Here is a 19,276-nt window from a genome sequence, read left to right on the forward strand (position 1 = left end):
GATGTGGGTATAGAGTGTATCGGCTGGTAGAAAATTGAAGAAAGAGATTAACTCAGTTGGCGGTTTCACAGAAAAATCTTAAGAAGAAACAGATCTTGTGGCGTATAACATGTGTATACTTCATGATTAAGTAATAAAACAAAACGATAGGGACTAACCCATTAGTTTCATGGGTTCCTGTTTATTATCACTGCTGCTTAAATGATGTATTGAAGAGGGAATGTAATAAATAATGAGAGTATTGAGAAGTGCAGAAGACTATATAATACTAGTACTAACACTGACAAATTAGACTGTCCATATGACAGATAACCAGACAGATTCTGGTGAGCAGAAGAAAGAAATAGAAAGGACCAGCTGCTTAATTCAGACCTTAGAAAAGAAATAAAGTAACTGAGACCAACAGAGAAGAATAAAAACAATCATAATAGCGATAATAACGAAGATTCAGTAAGGAATATAGACTACGTCAGTAATTTCAGTAATGATGGTGTAAAAAAAGAGAAAAGAAAGTAATACATGTTTACCAGTGTAGTATAGTTGAAAAATTATTTTTGAAATAACAAATATATTGATGTCAAACGCAGTCGTTTAATTCCATAAACAGGCTGGAGAACTACAAGAGTGTGCTGGTGTGAAACTTGAAAATTGAAAATAGTCAGATATTAAGAAACTGGAAGTATTTAAAAATGATGTTTGGTAGCACATTAAAAAGCGAGTGGAAATACACAATGTAGGATGGAAAGACAGTCAGAGTAGCCTGCAGAAAACCTTGATAAGAAAATAATGCTTACATTTCGTAACTTCAGTGAAGGCAACAAGTAGCGTAATAGGATTTTTGGATGCTGAGAACCTGGGCTGCAAAGAAGACAGTATTTTCGACAGTCAATGTTAAGGTATAGAGTATTTTTTTTTCAGTGTCGTCTTTTGCTTCATGGAAATTACATGTCTTTATGCCAGATGTACGACAAAAAACTTGGAAATAGATCTAGGCGTGGCTGCCGAATCCCATCTACTGCACTGTGAGAGGTAACTGGCAAATTGTTGGCACATTATGCATTCATAATCTCAGTGTTTCTTTAATTTTCTGGCTGGCGTCAACAGAGATCGTAGCCACAGAGTCAGTTTGTACAGGATAAACACAACCACAGCCGCCACAGCCAGTATGAAGCCTATGACGTCGAGCAGCAGCAGCTGCCACCAGTGCAGGTCGAGGGCAGCGCTGCGCAGGTGAGGGGCCCCTTGGTGGCGGATCACGTACTCCACCCACCACACCGCCCTCTCCAGGGACGTGCTCTGGTGCTCCCGGTAGATGGCAGAGAACCGCTTCATGTTCTCCTGGTAGCTGCAACAGAAAATGAAAGTTTCACCCAGTGAAGCTGTGGGAGAAGTGTTTCTGTAATACGAAAGACAGTCCAGTTGTTATAGAAACACTGCCCATGTCAACAGCTTCTACCATTCAGGCAAGCAAACAGTACGCAAATGTGCTATGCCTTAAAAATTGACTGTTTTCCGGTAGAAGGATCTGTAGGTGCCCTTTTCACGGAAATCGTTTATAATTGATCAGCAGGTTATGAGTAATATTCTTCCGAGTTTTGTTTCATTATCTCGTTGGTAGAGGCCACGACCGCGTTGTAGATACATGTGGGTGCGGCATTTCTCATTGAGTTTAAGGTAGCGACTGCTCATGTACAGCGCAGATCAACTAACTTAGCGCAAAGGGCCTGTGTGTAAAATTCCGAAGTATTTTGTTGAGAAATACAAAGCAGTGGTTCAGTACTTGGTGCTGAACATTGAAAGGTCCAGTCGCACGTCATTCCGACTTTGAAAAGAGAAATACAATAAAGAAGTATGAAAAATATGAGGCTATCAAGAGTGGCGCTTAATTCAACGATGCTAGAAAAAGAAAATTATATCATGGATTTATTTAATTACAGGAATGGTGAAAGTACACTCATGCTCGTAAATTAAGGATAATTGCAGAATGTGGTGACACACAACGTGGCACTACACAAAACTGGCGCTAATAGCATAGGCTAATAGCGAACACACACGACACAGATCTGTAAGTCCATGGAATTGGTGATGTTGAGGAAACCGTCCCGAAACACGTGTGCTGCAAATGGCTCTGAGGACCAAGGGACTTACATCTATGGTCATCAGTCCGTGTGCTACAAAACACCACTGTTTGCTACGCATGTATCCTGACTTCAATATGGGATGTGATCACCATGCACTCGTACGCAGGTGGCATAATGGGTTGGCATACTCTGAATCAGGTGGTCGAGCAGCTGCTGGGGTATAGCCTCCCATTCTTGCACCAGTGTCTGTCGGAGCTCCTGAAGTGTCGCAGGGGTTTGAAGACGAGCATCGATACGTCGACCGAGAGCATCCTAGAAGTGATCGATGGGGTTTAGGTCTGGAGAACAGGCAGGCCACTCCTTTTGCCTGATATCTTCTGTTTCAAGGTACTCCTCCAGGATAGCAGATCTATGGGGCCGTGCGTTATCATCCATCAGGAGGAAGGTGGGACCCGCTGCCCACCTGAAAAGGCGGACATACTGGTGCAAAATGACGTCCCGATACACCTGACCTGTTACAGTTCCTCTGTCAAAGACATGCAGGGGTGTACATGCACCAATCATAATCCCACCCCACACCATCAAACCACGACCACCATACAGGTCCCTTTCAAGGACATTAAGGGGTTGGTAACTGGTTCCTGTTCACGCCAGAGGAAAACCAGGCGAGAATCACTGTTCAGACTATACCTGGACTCGTCCGTGAAAATAACCTGGGACCACTGTTCCAATGACAATCCACTGTGTTCCTGACACCAGGCTTTATGGGCTCTCCTGTGACCAGGGGTCAGTGGAATGCACCTTGCAGGTCTCCGGGCAAATAAACTGTGCCTGTTCAGTCGTCTGTAGACTGTGTGTCTGGAGACAACTGTTCCAGTGGCTGTAGTAAGGTTCCGAGCAAGGCTGTCTGCAGTACTCCATGGCCGTCTGTGGGCACTGATGGTGGGATATCGGTCTCCTTGTGGTGTTGTACAGTGTGGATGTCCCGTTCTGTAGCGCCTGGGCACGTTTCCTGTCTGCTGGAATCGTTGCCATAATCTTGAGATCACAATTTGTGGCACACAGAGGGCCCGTGCTACGAGCTGCTATGTTTGACCAGCCTCCAGTCGCCCTAGTATTCTGCCCTTCATAACGCCGTAAATATGTGTTACTTGAGTAATTTTCAACCCACAATCACCATTAGCACGTCTGAAAATGTCTGCACACTTACTCGCTGCACTGTACTCTGACATGCACCAACACTCCTCTGCGTATGTGCACTGCTGCCAGCACCACCGTGCAACGACAGCAGGTCAAATGCACCGCATTGTCATATCCTGAGGTGCTTTAAACTCCCAAACCACCCACCAGAGCGTTGTTTCACCATTTATCAGCATTATCCTTAATTTATGAGGATGTGTGTAGTTCATCGTCAATCAATATGCTTCAAGTTAGTCACCAGCAATCAGACTTAGTTTAGAAAAAAGACATCCATGCAGGACAGGATGAAGAAGACAAACAATACGTCCATTGGTAACTAGAAACTATATCAGAGAAACTGTCCGTCATAACGAATAGACCACCGGACATAACACTGGTATTTTATTTGTACAGTTATATTTTGTTATCAATTTACATTCTGTTATTTAATTTTTTTACCTTTATGACGGTTCCCTCATTGTAGGTATCATTAAGAATGACGTTACTGTTATGTTTTAATGTGTTCAGGAGGCTGAAATAAAATTTGGTGAAAGAAATGTTTACTCATTCTAACCTTGGAGAAGGGCCTATAAATGTTTATCAATGACCTATAAATGTTTATCGGAAGTATTACTTTTCACATTAAAAACATAGGTTAAAACACCTAGTATTACGGAAACATTTACTTAATAGTAGCACACATACTATTAAAATATACTTCCATGTTTGAATCAAGTAGTTAAAATATGTTAAAAGTAATTATTTTATCTGTTCTATCTCAAATAACCATACTGTCCTATGAGCCTTTCATCAGGAGAATGCCTTTTTTTGTATCAGAAAAAAACCCAAACTCTTCAGTTCTAGCCAAGTTTTTATTTAACAATAAAACCCTGAGGCAATCAAATTCTGGATTTTCTAACGTTATATTTAGGTTTCCCTTGAGACACTTGCTGGAACTGGATCAATCAACAATAATCAAATGAGCCCTCGTGTCTGCTCCACTGCTGGCTTACCTGGTATTAGGTTGAAGACAACTAGGCTCAACAGTGGATTTGTTCCTCAGAATAGAGAAATGTGTACAAAATCAAAGGAAATAACATGCTACGTTACATCGCCTGACCTAACCTATACCTGTCTCTATCAACGTTGCTCTTGATGACACATTTAACACTACATGGGACAAATTGCGTTGTTTATACCGAATCTCCTTGCTACAAGAGTGCTCAATGCTTTGTGTACATACATTATATTGCAGCACTTCATCTAAAATTAATTACACAGCTTGTTCAATGCACAAACAAAAGGAAAATATATAAAACAGAAGTAATATCACAATTTTCTTTATGAAAAATTCATTTCTGATTTACCTAGGATTGTCCAGAACTGTCTGCACAGCGTTTAGAACCTTCTCTTTAGTGATTGTATTGAAGTCCAATTTCACACCAATTCCTGCTTCTAGCATTTTTCCTACGTTGTGTCCCTGGTCACCAAAGAAGGGTATCCCAAGAAGAGGCACACCATAATAGGACGCCTCGTTGAAGCTCTGAAGACCACCTTGAGTCATGAAGAGCTGCACATTCTTGTGAGCTGCAACAAGATCGTGATGTTAGCCACACAGACTGTACCCAATGGTGTAGGGTTTGCAGGTAATGAGTGGTATGTACTGTTGTTTTCACAGTAATAGACCTGATAAGTGGTCATTCAGCATGACATTTTTATCGCACACAGTTCATTTACGAAAATACCACTCATCAAAACTTCATTTCCTTCCTTTCCTTATAAAAATTAATCTCAGCCACTGCATACTGCTGTGAATGAGAAAATGTACAACCAAAATAATTTAACACATTAGTACTCATCGACTACATTATATCGTTTGAAGTGAACTTAGGAGTCAACAATACTGACTGACTTTGCTTAGCAAAAATTTTTATTTACAGTTTCGTATTACTATTATTGGGGATTATTTCAGTTTTCTGTGATGTGTTAGTGGTAGTTAAGAAAAGTTAAAAACTGAAATTTCATGAAATGATTCCAGAGGAGTAGCAAAATTATGAGAATTGTTCAGCAGTTATATAAAAATATCTATACTGTATATATAACATCTTACATACATGTGATTCATCATACTTCACCAAGCATACAACAGTCTGTACAGTTTTGTAGAAATTTAGAACCAAATAAATTGGTTAGTATCGTCATTTGCTTTCAGAGCACTTGTGTTTGCGGATAAAAATGTGGAAATTCAGGTCAGCGAACTATTACTCTTTTCAATGCTCAAACATGTTTAGGTGAAAAGTCAAAGAATTTTAAATAATAAAAAAGTTGTATATAATATCCAAGAACTCAAATACGTCATAGTATCATAAAAACTTAAAATAATACAGAGACCAACATATACACAGAAGAAAAGCATGTGAAATCAAGAAAGAAGCGCCATTGTTACACACTACAGTACTTATATTTTTACACAAGTTCATTTAAGCAAATTTGTATGATATATCTGTATCTCAAACATCATAATTACATGATGATATTATAGAACACTCTATTTGTTCTGTATACAAAGATTACTGGCTCCTGAGACATTTTAGTTTGTACACTAGTGCTATATTTTTGTTATACTTGAATGTTAAATATCACTTTCATTGCCTAACAAAAAAGGAGGAGGAAACAAAATTAAACTTCATGCGTTCCAAATAAAGACATGAAGTTCGACTTGGAGGTAAGTAATATCATTCCCAAACATAACATTTCCGTTGTTTTCGTGTGGTATTTTTAAATCAAGATATACTTTGACTTTTTACTTGATTACTCCTGACCAGTATTTACATCATTTTCAGTCTAATAATTATAGTTGTTACAAATCGTATGTGTTCAGTTTTGTAATACCTTCACATTTGCGAACAGAAGCAGGCCATTAATGGTTTTTCCCCATGATCAGTAGTGTTGAAGTATGGTCCCATTAATGTAAAGCAGTCAATACTGACAAGTGTAGTCCACTTAGAGGTGCAGATAAGACTGTGCAAGAAACATCAGGTCATGAAGTTTGTGAACGGTTTGTGGGAAGACTGTTTGACACAGAGGAAAAACAAAACATGTGAGTGCATGTTAAGGTACTACATATAAAAGAATCTGCACTTATATCTGTTACACCCTCTATATGATAGTGTAATATATATAATGAAATCAAAAACTGAATTATTTGATGATGTCCCATCAGGGAGAGTTGGATTTAGTTGCAGATGAGTCTAGCGCTACAGATAATGTGGTAAGAGAGAAAGTAACAGAAGAAGTGTACAACAATTTTTAAAACAATTATTAGATGGTTTCTAAAATGAATACCCTACTCAGTAGATCTGTAAATCGTACAGAAGAACATCAGCAGTTACTGAGCACATGACGATGAGTTAAGAACAATGTACAATGCTCCAAATTATTTCTGCTGAGCACATACATTCTGGTTTGGAAATCGAACACATGTACATGTTAATATATTTTGCGTAGTTCCAATGGCTATTTGCTTATGGCTTAATTTTGTAACTTGAGACGTCCACAGCAACTGCACTAGACAAGACAGTGATACTCAGTACTCACTACTAACAGTATCAGCGACCCAAAAATGAAATGAGAGTATATGATTCTTTTCAAGTCTCGGATATCTCTAATGTATATGTGTAGACTGAAGCGACAAATGAAAATTTGTACTGAAGCCTAGATTCAAACTAAGGCCTCCTGCAAATTATGTGGATGTGCTAACCACTACGCCACCCCAGCACAATGGCTCTGCAGAGCTGCGTGGACAACCCTAGCACACCTACCACCTGAATCCAAATTCCTATCCATTCCTCGGCGGACTTGGTATTCCTGTTATTCGAATTTAGGAGAAACACAAAGTGGACTGAGGTGTGAATAGGAATTTGGATTGAAGAGGGAAGTTTCCTAGAACAGCCTGTGCAGTTGTGCAAAGCCACTATGTCAGAGTGTTGTAGTGGTTACAGCATCTGCCTAGTGAGTAGGAGACCTGGGCTCGAATCCTGGCCTTGGTACACATTTTCATTCGTCACTTCACTCGGCTTATACATCACTAAAAATCGGATTAAATATACTCCCAAAAATCTCTGATTATTTGTCAAGCATATTAAACGAAAAAGAGGAGTATTCCAACGAAGGCAAGAAACCATATGAAAATGGTGGAAGGGAAACCAAAAAATTTCTCAGGAGAAAAAAGAGAAAATCTGTGGAAACTCTAATCAAAAGAGCAGAAGAGGATAAAACTTCAGGGTATGTAAGTGACTTTTAAAGGTCTGTTAGTTTCTTCAGAAGAGGATATATACCAATCACATATGACATTAAAGACAAAAGTGGCGGTATAATTTTGAAAAGAACAAAATATATGGAAATTTTGGTGGAATATGTTGAAGAAGTATTGTAAATGTCGAGGATGGAAATACAGAAATGAAGAAACAACATAAATATCAGATGAGAATGAAAGATACAACAGACACAACCATGGTACTAAAAAACAACACATCTACAGAGAATCATGAAATATCAATTTAACTACTTCTAGGTAGGAGAAACAATTGCAAAACAAATAAGTCGTGATCAATATTTGGAATGAAGAAAGAAAGGCAGCTGAGTGGCCTGGAGCCAGTTTCTCAGTTGCACTCAACAGCAGTGACTCGCGTGTCCCTGGGCTAATACATCTGATGTTCCCAGCTGGCCACGCATCCAAGTAGTCACCTGGACCGACGATGATTAAGTACAACAATTGGGAGAGATATCAGATGAGAAATGAGAAGGATACGTATTGACTCGAGCCACCACTAATATGATATTTCTATTAAAAGAAGTCAGATGAAAATATTGGAAATAAAACAAAACATTGGCAATACTGTCTGTTGATTTTAAGGATTCCAACGGTAGCATAAACAGAGGAAATTTGTGGGGGAAAATGCAGAAATTCAGAATACCAAAGAAGATTACAAATCTTATAAAAGTTATGTGAGAAGGCTTGAAGCGGTTAGTGTAAAGGGAACACCAATACTACACAGTTTTCGACGTAAAAACAGGAACGATGAATATATTTGCCTTTCCAGAAGATGCAGCATTAATCGCTGAAAATTTAGATCACGCGAAAGTACTGGCGAGAAAGATATTTTAAAAATCAAGGGAAGGCACATTAGAGGTAAATTACGAGAAAACAACATTCACGAGGGAAGAAAGAAAGAAGGCAAAATGGTGCGAAATCCTGCGGATGGATAGCAACGTGTTGGAAGCACATGAGTTTAAATACCTGAGTCTGGTAGTAAATAAGAGAAATGATAAAAAACAAGAAATGGATGTGAGACTCAAAACGTCATCCAGAGCATTATCAACAATTAATGTCATCCAATTTTTTCAGGAGGAATCAAAACGACGTTTCCGAAAATAAAACTCTTCAGAAGATACTTTGACCTATTTTTAAGGGAGGAGAATGGCGAAGAAGAAAGAACAGAGTGCTCAAGGAGATACGTAATGAACCAGAATTGTCTCGGAAGCCAAGAAAATGGGGCAGATCGGCCTGTTACATGTATGTAGGGAAGGGGGGATCAAAACTGAAAGAAATGCCAGAGTGAAACCCGAAAAACATTACCTTTAGGCAGACCGGAAATAATTTAAAGACGCCAGGTGGCCAACGGTCTTCAGATATTTGGGGGGAGGGGGGAGGGGGGGGGGGGGGGAAGAAGATGCCAAGGACAGATCGCTGTGAATGCGAGTGCTTGACGAAACTAAAAACCAACAGCAGTTTGTGGGGCCAGGAAAGTAAGAGTAATAGTATTTGGCAGTTGCATTAAATGACAATAAAACATTTTTAAAACATTTGTTTTCGACAACTCCTTCTATTCCATAGGCAAATATTTCATAAAATGTCGATAGAAGGTGTAATATAGTGGAAATAAATGTTTACTTGTGTTTCGCTTGTAACATGAGTAATGTGAAAAAGATAAATGTATCCATTTCTATTAAATTCTAGCAATTGTGCTACTTAGCATTCTGCAAATGGCCAGCATGCAGTCATACGTAAGTCATGTTCTCGCAGTCGTTATACTCACTCATTCTATATAATGTTTATAGCAATAATGCTAAACACTTATGGAACTACTAACTAGGTACTGAATTCGAAATGTTGTCTACGAGTGTGTTTTTTTAGTGGGTTTGTCATATAGGTTTCCTGTTTGCTTTTTGTGGTTTTGTTAAGGATGTCGTCCGAGATAATTGCCTTATTTTCAGTTTATTACAACAGAGAGCGGTCTCACGTAGTGACTGTGTTGTGATGTTGAACCTTGATAGTTATGGGAAACATATTTTATCTTTTCCACCTATCGTCTTAAATGCCACCTTTCTTTTCCTGACTCGTTGTAAGGGACTCTTTATCTGATCTATCAGTCCAGACCAACGTATTTAAATGTGACCAGCGGTTTTACTTTTATTATTATTATTATTATTATTATTGGCATTCAATTTCCATTTCTTATAATTGGATTCAGTAGCCTTATGGGTGTGTATAAGTCTGTTTGTCTCTCTTCTCCGAGGTGACAAAGGTCATGGGATAGCCATACGTACGCATACAGATGGAGATAGTATCGCGTAAACAGGGTGTAAAAGGACAATGCATTGGTAGAGCTGTGGTCTGTACTCAGGTGATTCATGTGAGAAGGTTTCCAACGTGGTTAGGGTGGAACGACGGGAATTACCATACTTTGAACGGGCAGTGGTAACTGGAGCTAGACACATGGAACCTTCCATTTCGGATATCGTTAACGAATCGAATGTTCTGCAATCCTCCGAGTCAAGTGCGTGCCGAGAACACCAAATTTCAGGCACTATCTCTCACCACGGACGACCCAGTGGCCGATGACCTTCATTTAATGACCGAGAGCAGCAGCGTTTGCATAGAGCTGATAGTACTAACAGACAAGCAACACAAGCAACATTGTGTGAAATAACCGCAGAAACCAATGTCGGACGTACAACGCACTTATGCGTTAGTACAGTGAAGCGAAATTCGGCATCAGTGGGCTACAGCAGCAGACGGCCCAAGCGAGTGCCTTTGCTAACGGCACGACATCGCCTGCAGCGCCTCTCCTGGGCTCGTGACCACATCAGTTGGATCGTAGACGGAGGGAAAACCGTGGTCTGATTAGATGAGTCCAGATTTCAATTGGTAAGAGCTGATGGTGGGGTTCGGGCATGGTGCAGACCCCAAGAAACCATGGACTGAAGTTGTCAACATGGCACCGTGCAAGGTGTTGGTGGCTACATAATGGTGTTGGCTGTGTTTACAAGGAATGGACTGGGCCCTCTGATCAAAATGAACCGATCGTTGACTAGAAATGGCTATGTTCGGGTACTTGGAAACCAGTTACTGCCATTCATAGAATTTCTGTTCCCAAACAACGATGCAAATTTTATAGATGGTAACGCAACATGTCACTGGGCCACATTTGTTCACGACTGGTTTGAAGAACATTCTGGACAAATAGAATTCTTTCTATTGGCCACCGAGATTGACCAGCTAAATTCCATCGAACATTTGTGGGACGTAATCGAGTGGTCATTTCCTGAACAAATTCCTGCATCGGTGACGCTTTCACAATGATGGACGGCTATAGATCGTATGTAACTAATTAGCGGGGTATGAAAAATATTCTTCCTATGTTCTGTTGCATTATCTCATTCTCAGAGGTCAGGGCAGCGTTACTGATGAGTGAGCACGCAGCATTTCTCGCTCACTGTAGCGTACCGGGTGCTCATGTCAAGGCAGCTTCAAGTAATCATCGCCAAGGTACTGTTTGAAATTCAGAAATATTTTGTTAGGAAATACAAAGCAGATGGTTCAGTACTACACCCCTAACATACAAAGGTCTATATATATCATTCCGATTTTGGAAACAGAAATACAGTACAAGAGTGCTGAAAAACCTGAGTATATCAACAGTGGCGTTTAATCCAGTGAAGCCAGAGAAAGAAAATTATGTCATGGATTTATTTAATTACAGGGATGATGAAAGGATGAAAGTAGCTCATGGTCACACAATATACTTCAAGTTAGTCATCTACAACAGAAATTATTTAGAAAATAGACATCCATGCAGGACAGGAAGAAGAAGAGGAACAAAAGTTTCTTCGGTAACTAGACGCTATACCAGAGAAACTGTCCATCGTAATGTAAAAACTACTGAACGAAACATTACTACTTCATTTGTATAATTATATTTTGCTATCAATTTACTTTCCGTTATTTAATTTTTGTACCTTTCTAAGGGCTCTCTGGTTGAAAGTATTATTAAGACTGACATTATTCCTATGTTTTAATGTGTAGTGAAGGCCAAAGTAAAATTTGGTGGAAGAAATGTTTGCTGCCACAGATTTATGGGAAAAGGGGTTGTAAATGTTTATCAGAAATAGCTCAGTATTTCTCCAGCGTATTTCCAACAATCTGTCGAGTCCATTTGTCGTCTAGTTGCTGCGCTACGCGGGGCAAAAAGAAGTCCGATACGATATTAGCAGCAATCTCGTGAATTTCATCATCTCATTATATAATTATTGTTAAGTTGTATGTATACTATTCACATTTTATGAAGAATGCCTGGCTGGACATTAGGCACTACATCATTGTCTTAATCTTAAATGTAAAATAAGAGCATAAATAAAACTACATAAAGGAACTTATTTTCATTGTGGAAGAGCTCGTTTTCATTGGAATTTACGCCAAATTGTAGGTGGCGTACAGCAAACGGATCTGACGTAAGTCAAGTATTCGCTGATTCGTAATTTAAGTAACGTAAACAGCGAAAATTATCTTTCAATAATTGAACACTACAGAGGTTAAAAATTAATAATCAGCAAATAAATTAAACGATACCTAAAACGTCCTGTTGAGGAAGCCACTTCGCAATCATGACGTTGCTCGGTTTCCCTGGAAGGTCATCATCCTCAAACTTCCAGAGCACCCTCTGAGGGAGTTCCGAGAAGGCATCCATTAGACTTTGCCTTATATTCTTTGGAAGACTGTTGCTCTTCATATTAGACCCAAGACTGAAGTATATGGCCCCTTGTTCCGCATCATCCAGGAAAGACTGTATCTCCTACTATGACAGTCACATCATTAAACGGTGATTAGCGTGTTGTGTCATCACTAAACAGAATGTTACAGCGTGACCTACCTTTGGCAGGGGATTCGGCTTTCCCTTAACATGAAGTCCTGTCATCTGTATCACAGAAGGTTGCATTGGCTTCGGATAATCAGAAGAGAAATGAGTAGTGGCCAGCAAGAGGCTGATGTTGTACTGCATATCGAGCATGCTGGGCAGGTCACTTCCTAAATGTTCTCTCATCACCTCTTCCAGTGATGTCGAAATTCTTTCGAACCGCCTGATGGATTGCAGCATCTCGTAGGCATTGTCAGCTCTTTCCAGGAATGTCATATGGTCCGTGTAGCTTGTCTCAAAGTCTGGGTAATAAGCAGGATTGATTGGGTTACCCACGATGATATGTAAAAGTGGGTATAGCTCAGCTGACCAGAAACCAATAACTGGTGGAGGACCTAGTCTATGCACGAGGCCAAAGTGACAGTCGTATAAGAACGTCTCAATTATCGCCAAATCGAATTTCTCTCCAAATCTGTAACAAGCAACAACAATGCGCAATATCCATTACAAACCAACTTACTAGTACTATAGCCATTCACTAGGATGCATCTTTGTCTAGGTGTTATATTTAGATAAGCTGCAGTCATAATATGAAAGATAATGTAACCAATAGATACAAGGTACAAATTTTCATAGAAAAAGAGGGTGGAATTTAGAGCGATCCCTGTAAAGATTTCCACAGTTAAACATAAGGAAAATACCTTCCAAAATTCAAGTACTGTGTAAAATCACTAACAGGAGCGGAAGCTTTTATAATGCTACTTGAGAGTCAACAAAATAATTACAATGTCTCAAATTTCGAGCTTAAAAGAACTATTATTATGGAACATCGTACTATGTTGATGCAGAATAACCCTGACAAAGCTTTCAGTGGATAACATAAAATGAAGCACGTCTTAACTGTTAAAACGAGTAATATTATCGAGGCCAGTGTAGAGTTTCTGCCACCTTTTACAGCTACCACGCAGATGAACTAACAACCTGTTCCAGAAAATCTATCACTATAGTCGAGCCGGCATAAGATGATTGCTGACAGCTCACAGTGCTGCTGCCAGCTTTCAACTGTGAAGCGCTAACGGCTGAAAGCGAAAACAGTACCTGTGTCAAAGGACTGTGACAACACTGAGGCGTTACCATGGAGACGTTTACTAAATTGTGCTGCCGCATTGGCTGAGGTAGGTCCGTCAATCTGCCGCGCCCAGCATACTGCAGCTGTCAAGAATCAGCTCCGCAACTCACATGTGAGCGAATAGACCCAGATAACTGGGAAAAAGAGATCGAATTGAAAGGAGCACATATGCCTAGAGAGAGTGATACGTCGATAAAATACGAGCCTGGCAACAATATCAAATGGATGACATAAAATAGAGAAACTGCAAGTGTTGCAATAAATAATTCTTGATGGGACAATGAAATTTTCACTCTGCAGCAAAGTGCTCGCTGCTATGAAACTTCCTGGAAGATTAAAACCGTGTGCCGGACTGAGAAGCTAACTCGGGACCTTTGCTATTCATGGGCAAGTGCTCTACCATCTGAGCTACGCAAGCCACGACTCACGACCAGTCCTCACAGCTTTACTTCCGCCAGTATCTCGTCTCCCATCTTCCACACTCCACAGAAGCTCTCCTGCGAACCTTGCAGAACTAGCACGCATGGAAGAATGGCTATTGTGGAAACATGGCTTAGCAACAGACATGGGGGATGTTTACAGAATGAAATTATCACTGTGCAGCGGAGTATGCTCTGTTATGAAACTTCCTGGCAGATTAAAACTGTGAGCCGGACCGAGACTCGAAGTCGGGACCTTTCCTTTAGTGGGCAAGTGCTCTACCATATGAGCTACGCAAGCCACGACTCCCGACTAGTCCTCACAGCTTTACTTCCGCCAGTACCTCGTCTCCTACCTTTCAAACGTCACAGAAGCACTCCTGCGAACCTTGCAGAACTAGCACTCCTGGAAGAAAGCATACTACGGAAACATGGATTAGCCACAGCCTTGGGGGATGTTTCCAGAATGAAATTTTCGCTTTGCAGCGGTGTGTGCGATTTTATGAAACTTACTGGCAGATTAAAACTGTGAGCCGGACCGAGACTCGAAATCGGGACCTTTGCCTTTAGCGGGCAACTGCTCTACCATCTAAACTACGCAAGCACGACTCACGACCAGTCCTCACAGCTTTACCTCCGCCAGTACCTCGTCTCCTACTTTACAAAATTCACAGAAACACTTCTGCGATACAAACAGAAATAGCACTCCTGGAAGAAAGGATATTGCAGGGACATGGCTTAGTCACAGCTTTGCAGCGGTGTGTGCGATTTTATGAAACTTACTGGCAGATTAAAACTGTGAGCCGGACCGAGACTCGAAATCGGGACCTTTGCCTTTAGCGGGCAACTGCTCTACCATCTAAACTACGCAAGCACGACTCACGACCAGTCCTCACAGCTTTACCTCCGCCAGTACCTCGTCTCCTACTTTACAAAATTCACAGAAACACTTCTGCGATACAAACAGAAATAGCACTCCTGGAAGAAAAGATATTGCAGGGACATGGCTTAGTCACAGCCTAGGGGGATGTTTTCAGAATGATATTATCACTCTGCAGCGAAGTGTGCGCTGTTATGAAAGTTCCTGGCAGATTAAAACTGTGTGCCAAACCGATAGACAAACAGAACTGGGGTATATGGAAACAGTGTTCTCTTTAAAGTATAAACAAAGTTTGTCCCAACAAAGTAAATCACTTTATATTTTAAAGAGAACACTGTTTCCTTATACCCAAGTTCTCTTTGTATCATATCAGGAAATTTTTTTCTATAAATCATAGGTGTGGTATTGGAGGTTTCTACTAGGCTACCGTATCTCCGACAATTGTGTCTCTAGCCAACATATCACTAATTCTTTACAATTTGTAACAGTAGTTCTTACTGATGAGTGCGCTAAACGATCTCTGCATCCACAATATGCTTTTATATCCTTCATCCTTTTCATAATTACGGTGATTTTTGTAATTAAGCCTCAGAAATAGTTATATTTTGCTAACATGTCCCAACGCGGCGATTGAGATGTGTGTATCATTATGTCGTTAAATACGATAAAAAATTGTTAGTCACACCCTAAAGATTTTTTTATAAAGCATAATGTATTTCATGACATTTTGACTTGTTAAATCATGACATATATTGCACAATCACCACTATTTATGTATTTGCCTTCTTGGTTTCAACGTAATATATTATGTAAATTAAGAAATTTGTACCTCTGACTTCCCACGCCAGATGGCGGTTACTGTGCTATAACAAATTCTGTTATATTTGATTTCATGTTATTTGTATACTGGGTGATCAAAAAGTCAGTATAAATTTGAAAACTGAATCAATCACGGAATAACGTAGATAGAGAGGTACAAATTGACACATGCTTGGAATGACATGGGGTTTTATTAGAACCAAAACATACAAACGTTCAAAAAAAGTCCGACAGATGGCGCTTCATCTGATCAGAATAGCAATAATTAGCATAACAAAGTAAGACAAAGCAAAGATGACGTTCTTTACAGGAAATGCGCAATATGTACACCATCATTCCTCAACAACAGCTGTAGTCGAGGAATAATGTTGTGAACAGCACTGTAAAGCATGCCCGGAGTTATGGTGAGACATTGGCGTCGGATGTTGTCTTTCAGCATCCCTAGAGATGTCGGTCGATCACGATACACTTGCGACTTCGCCGGCCGCGGTGGTCTAGCGGTCGTAGGTTCGAATCCTGCCTCGGACATGGATGTGTGTGATGTCCTTAGGTTAGTTAGGTTTAAGTAGTTCTAAGTTCTAGGGGACTGATGACCACAGATGTTAAGTCCCACAGTGCTCAGAGCCATTTGAACCATTTTTTGAACTTGCGACTTCAGGTGAGTCCATATTTGCAATTTCGAATACATTTCACGTATTTCATAACGGCTGTAGTTGCCATAGTGCCTGTCTCTTTGGACATACATGTATTTCCAAAGTATCATTGCAAGGACTGCAATACCGTAGTTATATCTAAGTTGGCCACTTTGAAGAGAAAGCACGTCCTCACGTGATCGCTGTAAGTTACGTGGAAGTGGTAACCACATACCTGTAAATTGGTTGGAATGCTACTTTACAGAGAAAGCATGTCGCCACATGACCATTATACGTTATAAGAAATGTTAGGTTTGGCTACCACCTCCACTGAATGGATACCGCTATAAGATTGCAGCTGGTGTTGAAATGACCAGCGTTCACATTATATACCGCTCACATCACAGGAAGGTAGCAAAATCTCCTCAAGTAAAGTGTCGTCAGCCTCCGGCGGGAGATTGGACACTCGGGCATTTATGTAATCCAGTTTCGCGTTAGGAAGAATGACCACACTTACGGCACCATCGCGATGCTTCAAGGGAACTTGAGAAGTATGACGCAAAAGCAACCTATTTACTTGTAGTGGATCGAAAAACTTTCAGAAAAAGACATAATCAGATAGTTATCAGAATCAAGACAGGACTATGAACCTCATCAGATACTACACGAATGATATCAACGAGCTAGTAATGAATCTCTAAGGATCTAGGCCGCACAGAATGCGTGGATTTGCCGAAACTAAAACTTATGTTTCTTTTCTCGGAACAACTAACGCTATGGACCAAACGATAATGTGACCCACACGAAGACACAAACAACACTGAGGAAAAGTTGTCCAGGTGCGCACGACAGCGAGGTGAGGCTGTAAACTAGCAACCTTCCCACTCGGCGTAAGTTCTCATACAAATGCTTTTCACAGTTGGACATTGTAAGAACTGAACACAATAATGTGATGTATAGATACTCTTTGTGCTGTTCTAGCAAGTGTGTAGTCGGTGGTGGAAGTAGACCATTGTCGGGATCAGTAAAGCAATCACACACAGTAGGTACATTGATACCTACATAGCTCGACAGTCATGAATTGGATATGAGCTAAAAAAAAGGCTATCAAAACAGTAAATGAAAACTGCAGCATGTAACTGTGTGTGCAGCACACTTGACTGAAGACATTTCATAACAGATTAGGGAGAAAAGTCAGCAATTGAGTAAGTTCTACTATCATATACAAACGTACTTTCAAATAACAAATACACTATTATAAACAACTGTGTATTGTGATTAGATGATTAGAACTGCATACAAATATAAAAGGAAAGAAAACGTTGCGACCAGGCAGTGAAGACCATGTATATGATTATTGTTGCAATACGAGTACGTCGGAGAATAAAAAGCAGCAAACACAGATCATACACTAAATTACTTGTCTCTTTACATGTTAACGTCTACTGAGCACTTTCTTTCGATTTTTTGATCCGTTCACGGAATTACTTACGTCTGTGAAATATGCAACTCAAAAGAGGATGGCTTTCTCCGATATGCACATTAAACGACGTATCAGATACACAATAATAAATAATTTATAACGATTGTAGAACTGTACGTGATCTCATACGTTGAAACTTTCATGTTAATACCACAACTGTTGCAATCAGAGGCGAAAACACTAGCGTAACGAAGCAAAGGTGTCCTTGATACGTTCTTAGATGTAACCCACTACCTGGTTTGTTTGCGAGACCTCAATGCATACACAGTAGTAGCTTGAGAACTCTGGCGAACGATCTGCCGATCATCTGCAACTTGTTCAATGGTAGACATGTCAGGTGCAGGTGCTAGTCGATTTGGAATAGCCTTGAATATTCTTCACTACATATGGATGGACATTTCACCACTACATCTACATACAGCAAACCAGTTGACGGTGTATGGCACTGCGTACTTCTAGTACCACTACGTTTTGCTCCTTCCCTGTTTTGTTCACGGAAGGCACAGGCCATGAACGATTGTCGATAAATCATCGTATGAGTTCTAATTACTGTGATTTTCTCGTCGTGGTCGTTTAGCGATGCGTATGTGGGAGGATATAACGTGTTTTCTAATTCGTCGTGGAACATATGCTCTCGTAACTTCAATAGCAAGCCCCTGTCGTTTTAGAAGACGTCTGTCTTGTAACGTATGTTATTTTAGTTTATTGAGAACCTCCGTGGCGCTCTCGTGCAGTCAAAGTAATTTCCTGACAAAACATGCAATTCTTCGTCGGATCTTCTCTACTCTCTTATTAATCTAACTTCATGTGGGTACCAGGCAGATGAAAAATACTCAACAAAAGATCGGAGAAGTGTTTTGTAAGGCCCGTCTTCCATCAATTTATTACATTTTCTTAGTATTCTCCAAGTGAATCTGAGCCTGGCCTATGCTTTTCCTACAGTTTTTTTTTCGTTTGGTTATTTCTCTTTAGGCCACTCAGGATATTTACTCCCAGGTATTTTGCAGTAGTTACTGTACCCAGTGGCTTGTCGGCAATGTTGTTAGCGAACAGTGGTGGAGACCTCCGCCCATATGTGCGCAATCTGCTACATTTATTTACGTTCATTGCAAACTACCAGTCTCTCCATCAGTCGTCAATACACTGCAGAGCTTCCTGAATTTCACTACAGACTTCTGACGTCGCAAGCTTTCTACAGACAGTAACATAGTCGGTGAATAATCTCATGGATCCAGCAATGTGCCTCATTATATCATTAACATAAATAAATCATAAACAGCTTCTGTCCAACAAAACTCTCTTAAAGTATCTCTCAAATTACCTCTATATCTGTCGATTTTCTTCCACATCGAAATGTTGAAAAATTAATTAATGAGTTGCAAATAAAGATTTATTGGAACTCTTGATCTAGGATTCGATTATTGAAAAATTATCTTCTTCAGAAGGTGCAATGGACC

General features: G+C 40.1%; 1 protein-coding gene across 1 annotated transcript in view; it reads right to left on the reverse strand.

Moving 5' to 3' along the window:
- Positions 1–1,068: 1,068 nt before the first annotated feature.
- LOC124789017 (UDP-glucosyltransferase 2-like) overlaps positions 1,069–19,276 on the reverse strand; it is a 50,196-nt gene continuing 31,988 nt past the window's right edge. Inside the window, exons 3-6 of the mRNA XM_047256303.1 lie at positions 12,473–12,929; positions 12,172–12,394; positions 4,628–4,847; positions 1,069–1,345 (exon numbers count right to left, since the gene is read on the reverse strand). Coding sequence (XP_047112259.1) covers positions 1,069–1,345; positions 4,628–4,847; positions 12,172–12,394; positions 12,473–12,929 — 1,177 coding nt within the window. The remainder of the gene's footprint in view (positions 1,346–4,627; positions 4,848–12,171; positions 12,395–12,472; positions 12,930–19,276) is intronic.

Source organism: Schistocerca piceifrons, chromosome 3 (assembly GCF_021461385.2).
Source record: "Schistocerca piceifrons isolate TAMUIC-IGC-003096 chromosome 3, iqSchPice1.1, whole genome shotgun sequence".
Taxonomy (NCBI): Eukaryota; Metazoa; Arthropoda; class Insecta; order Orthoptera; family Acrididae; genus Schistocerca; species Schistocerca piceifrons.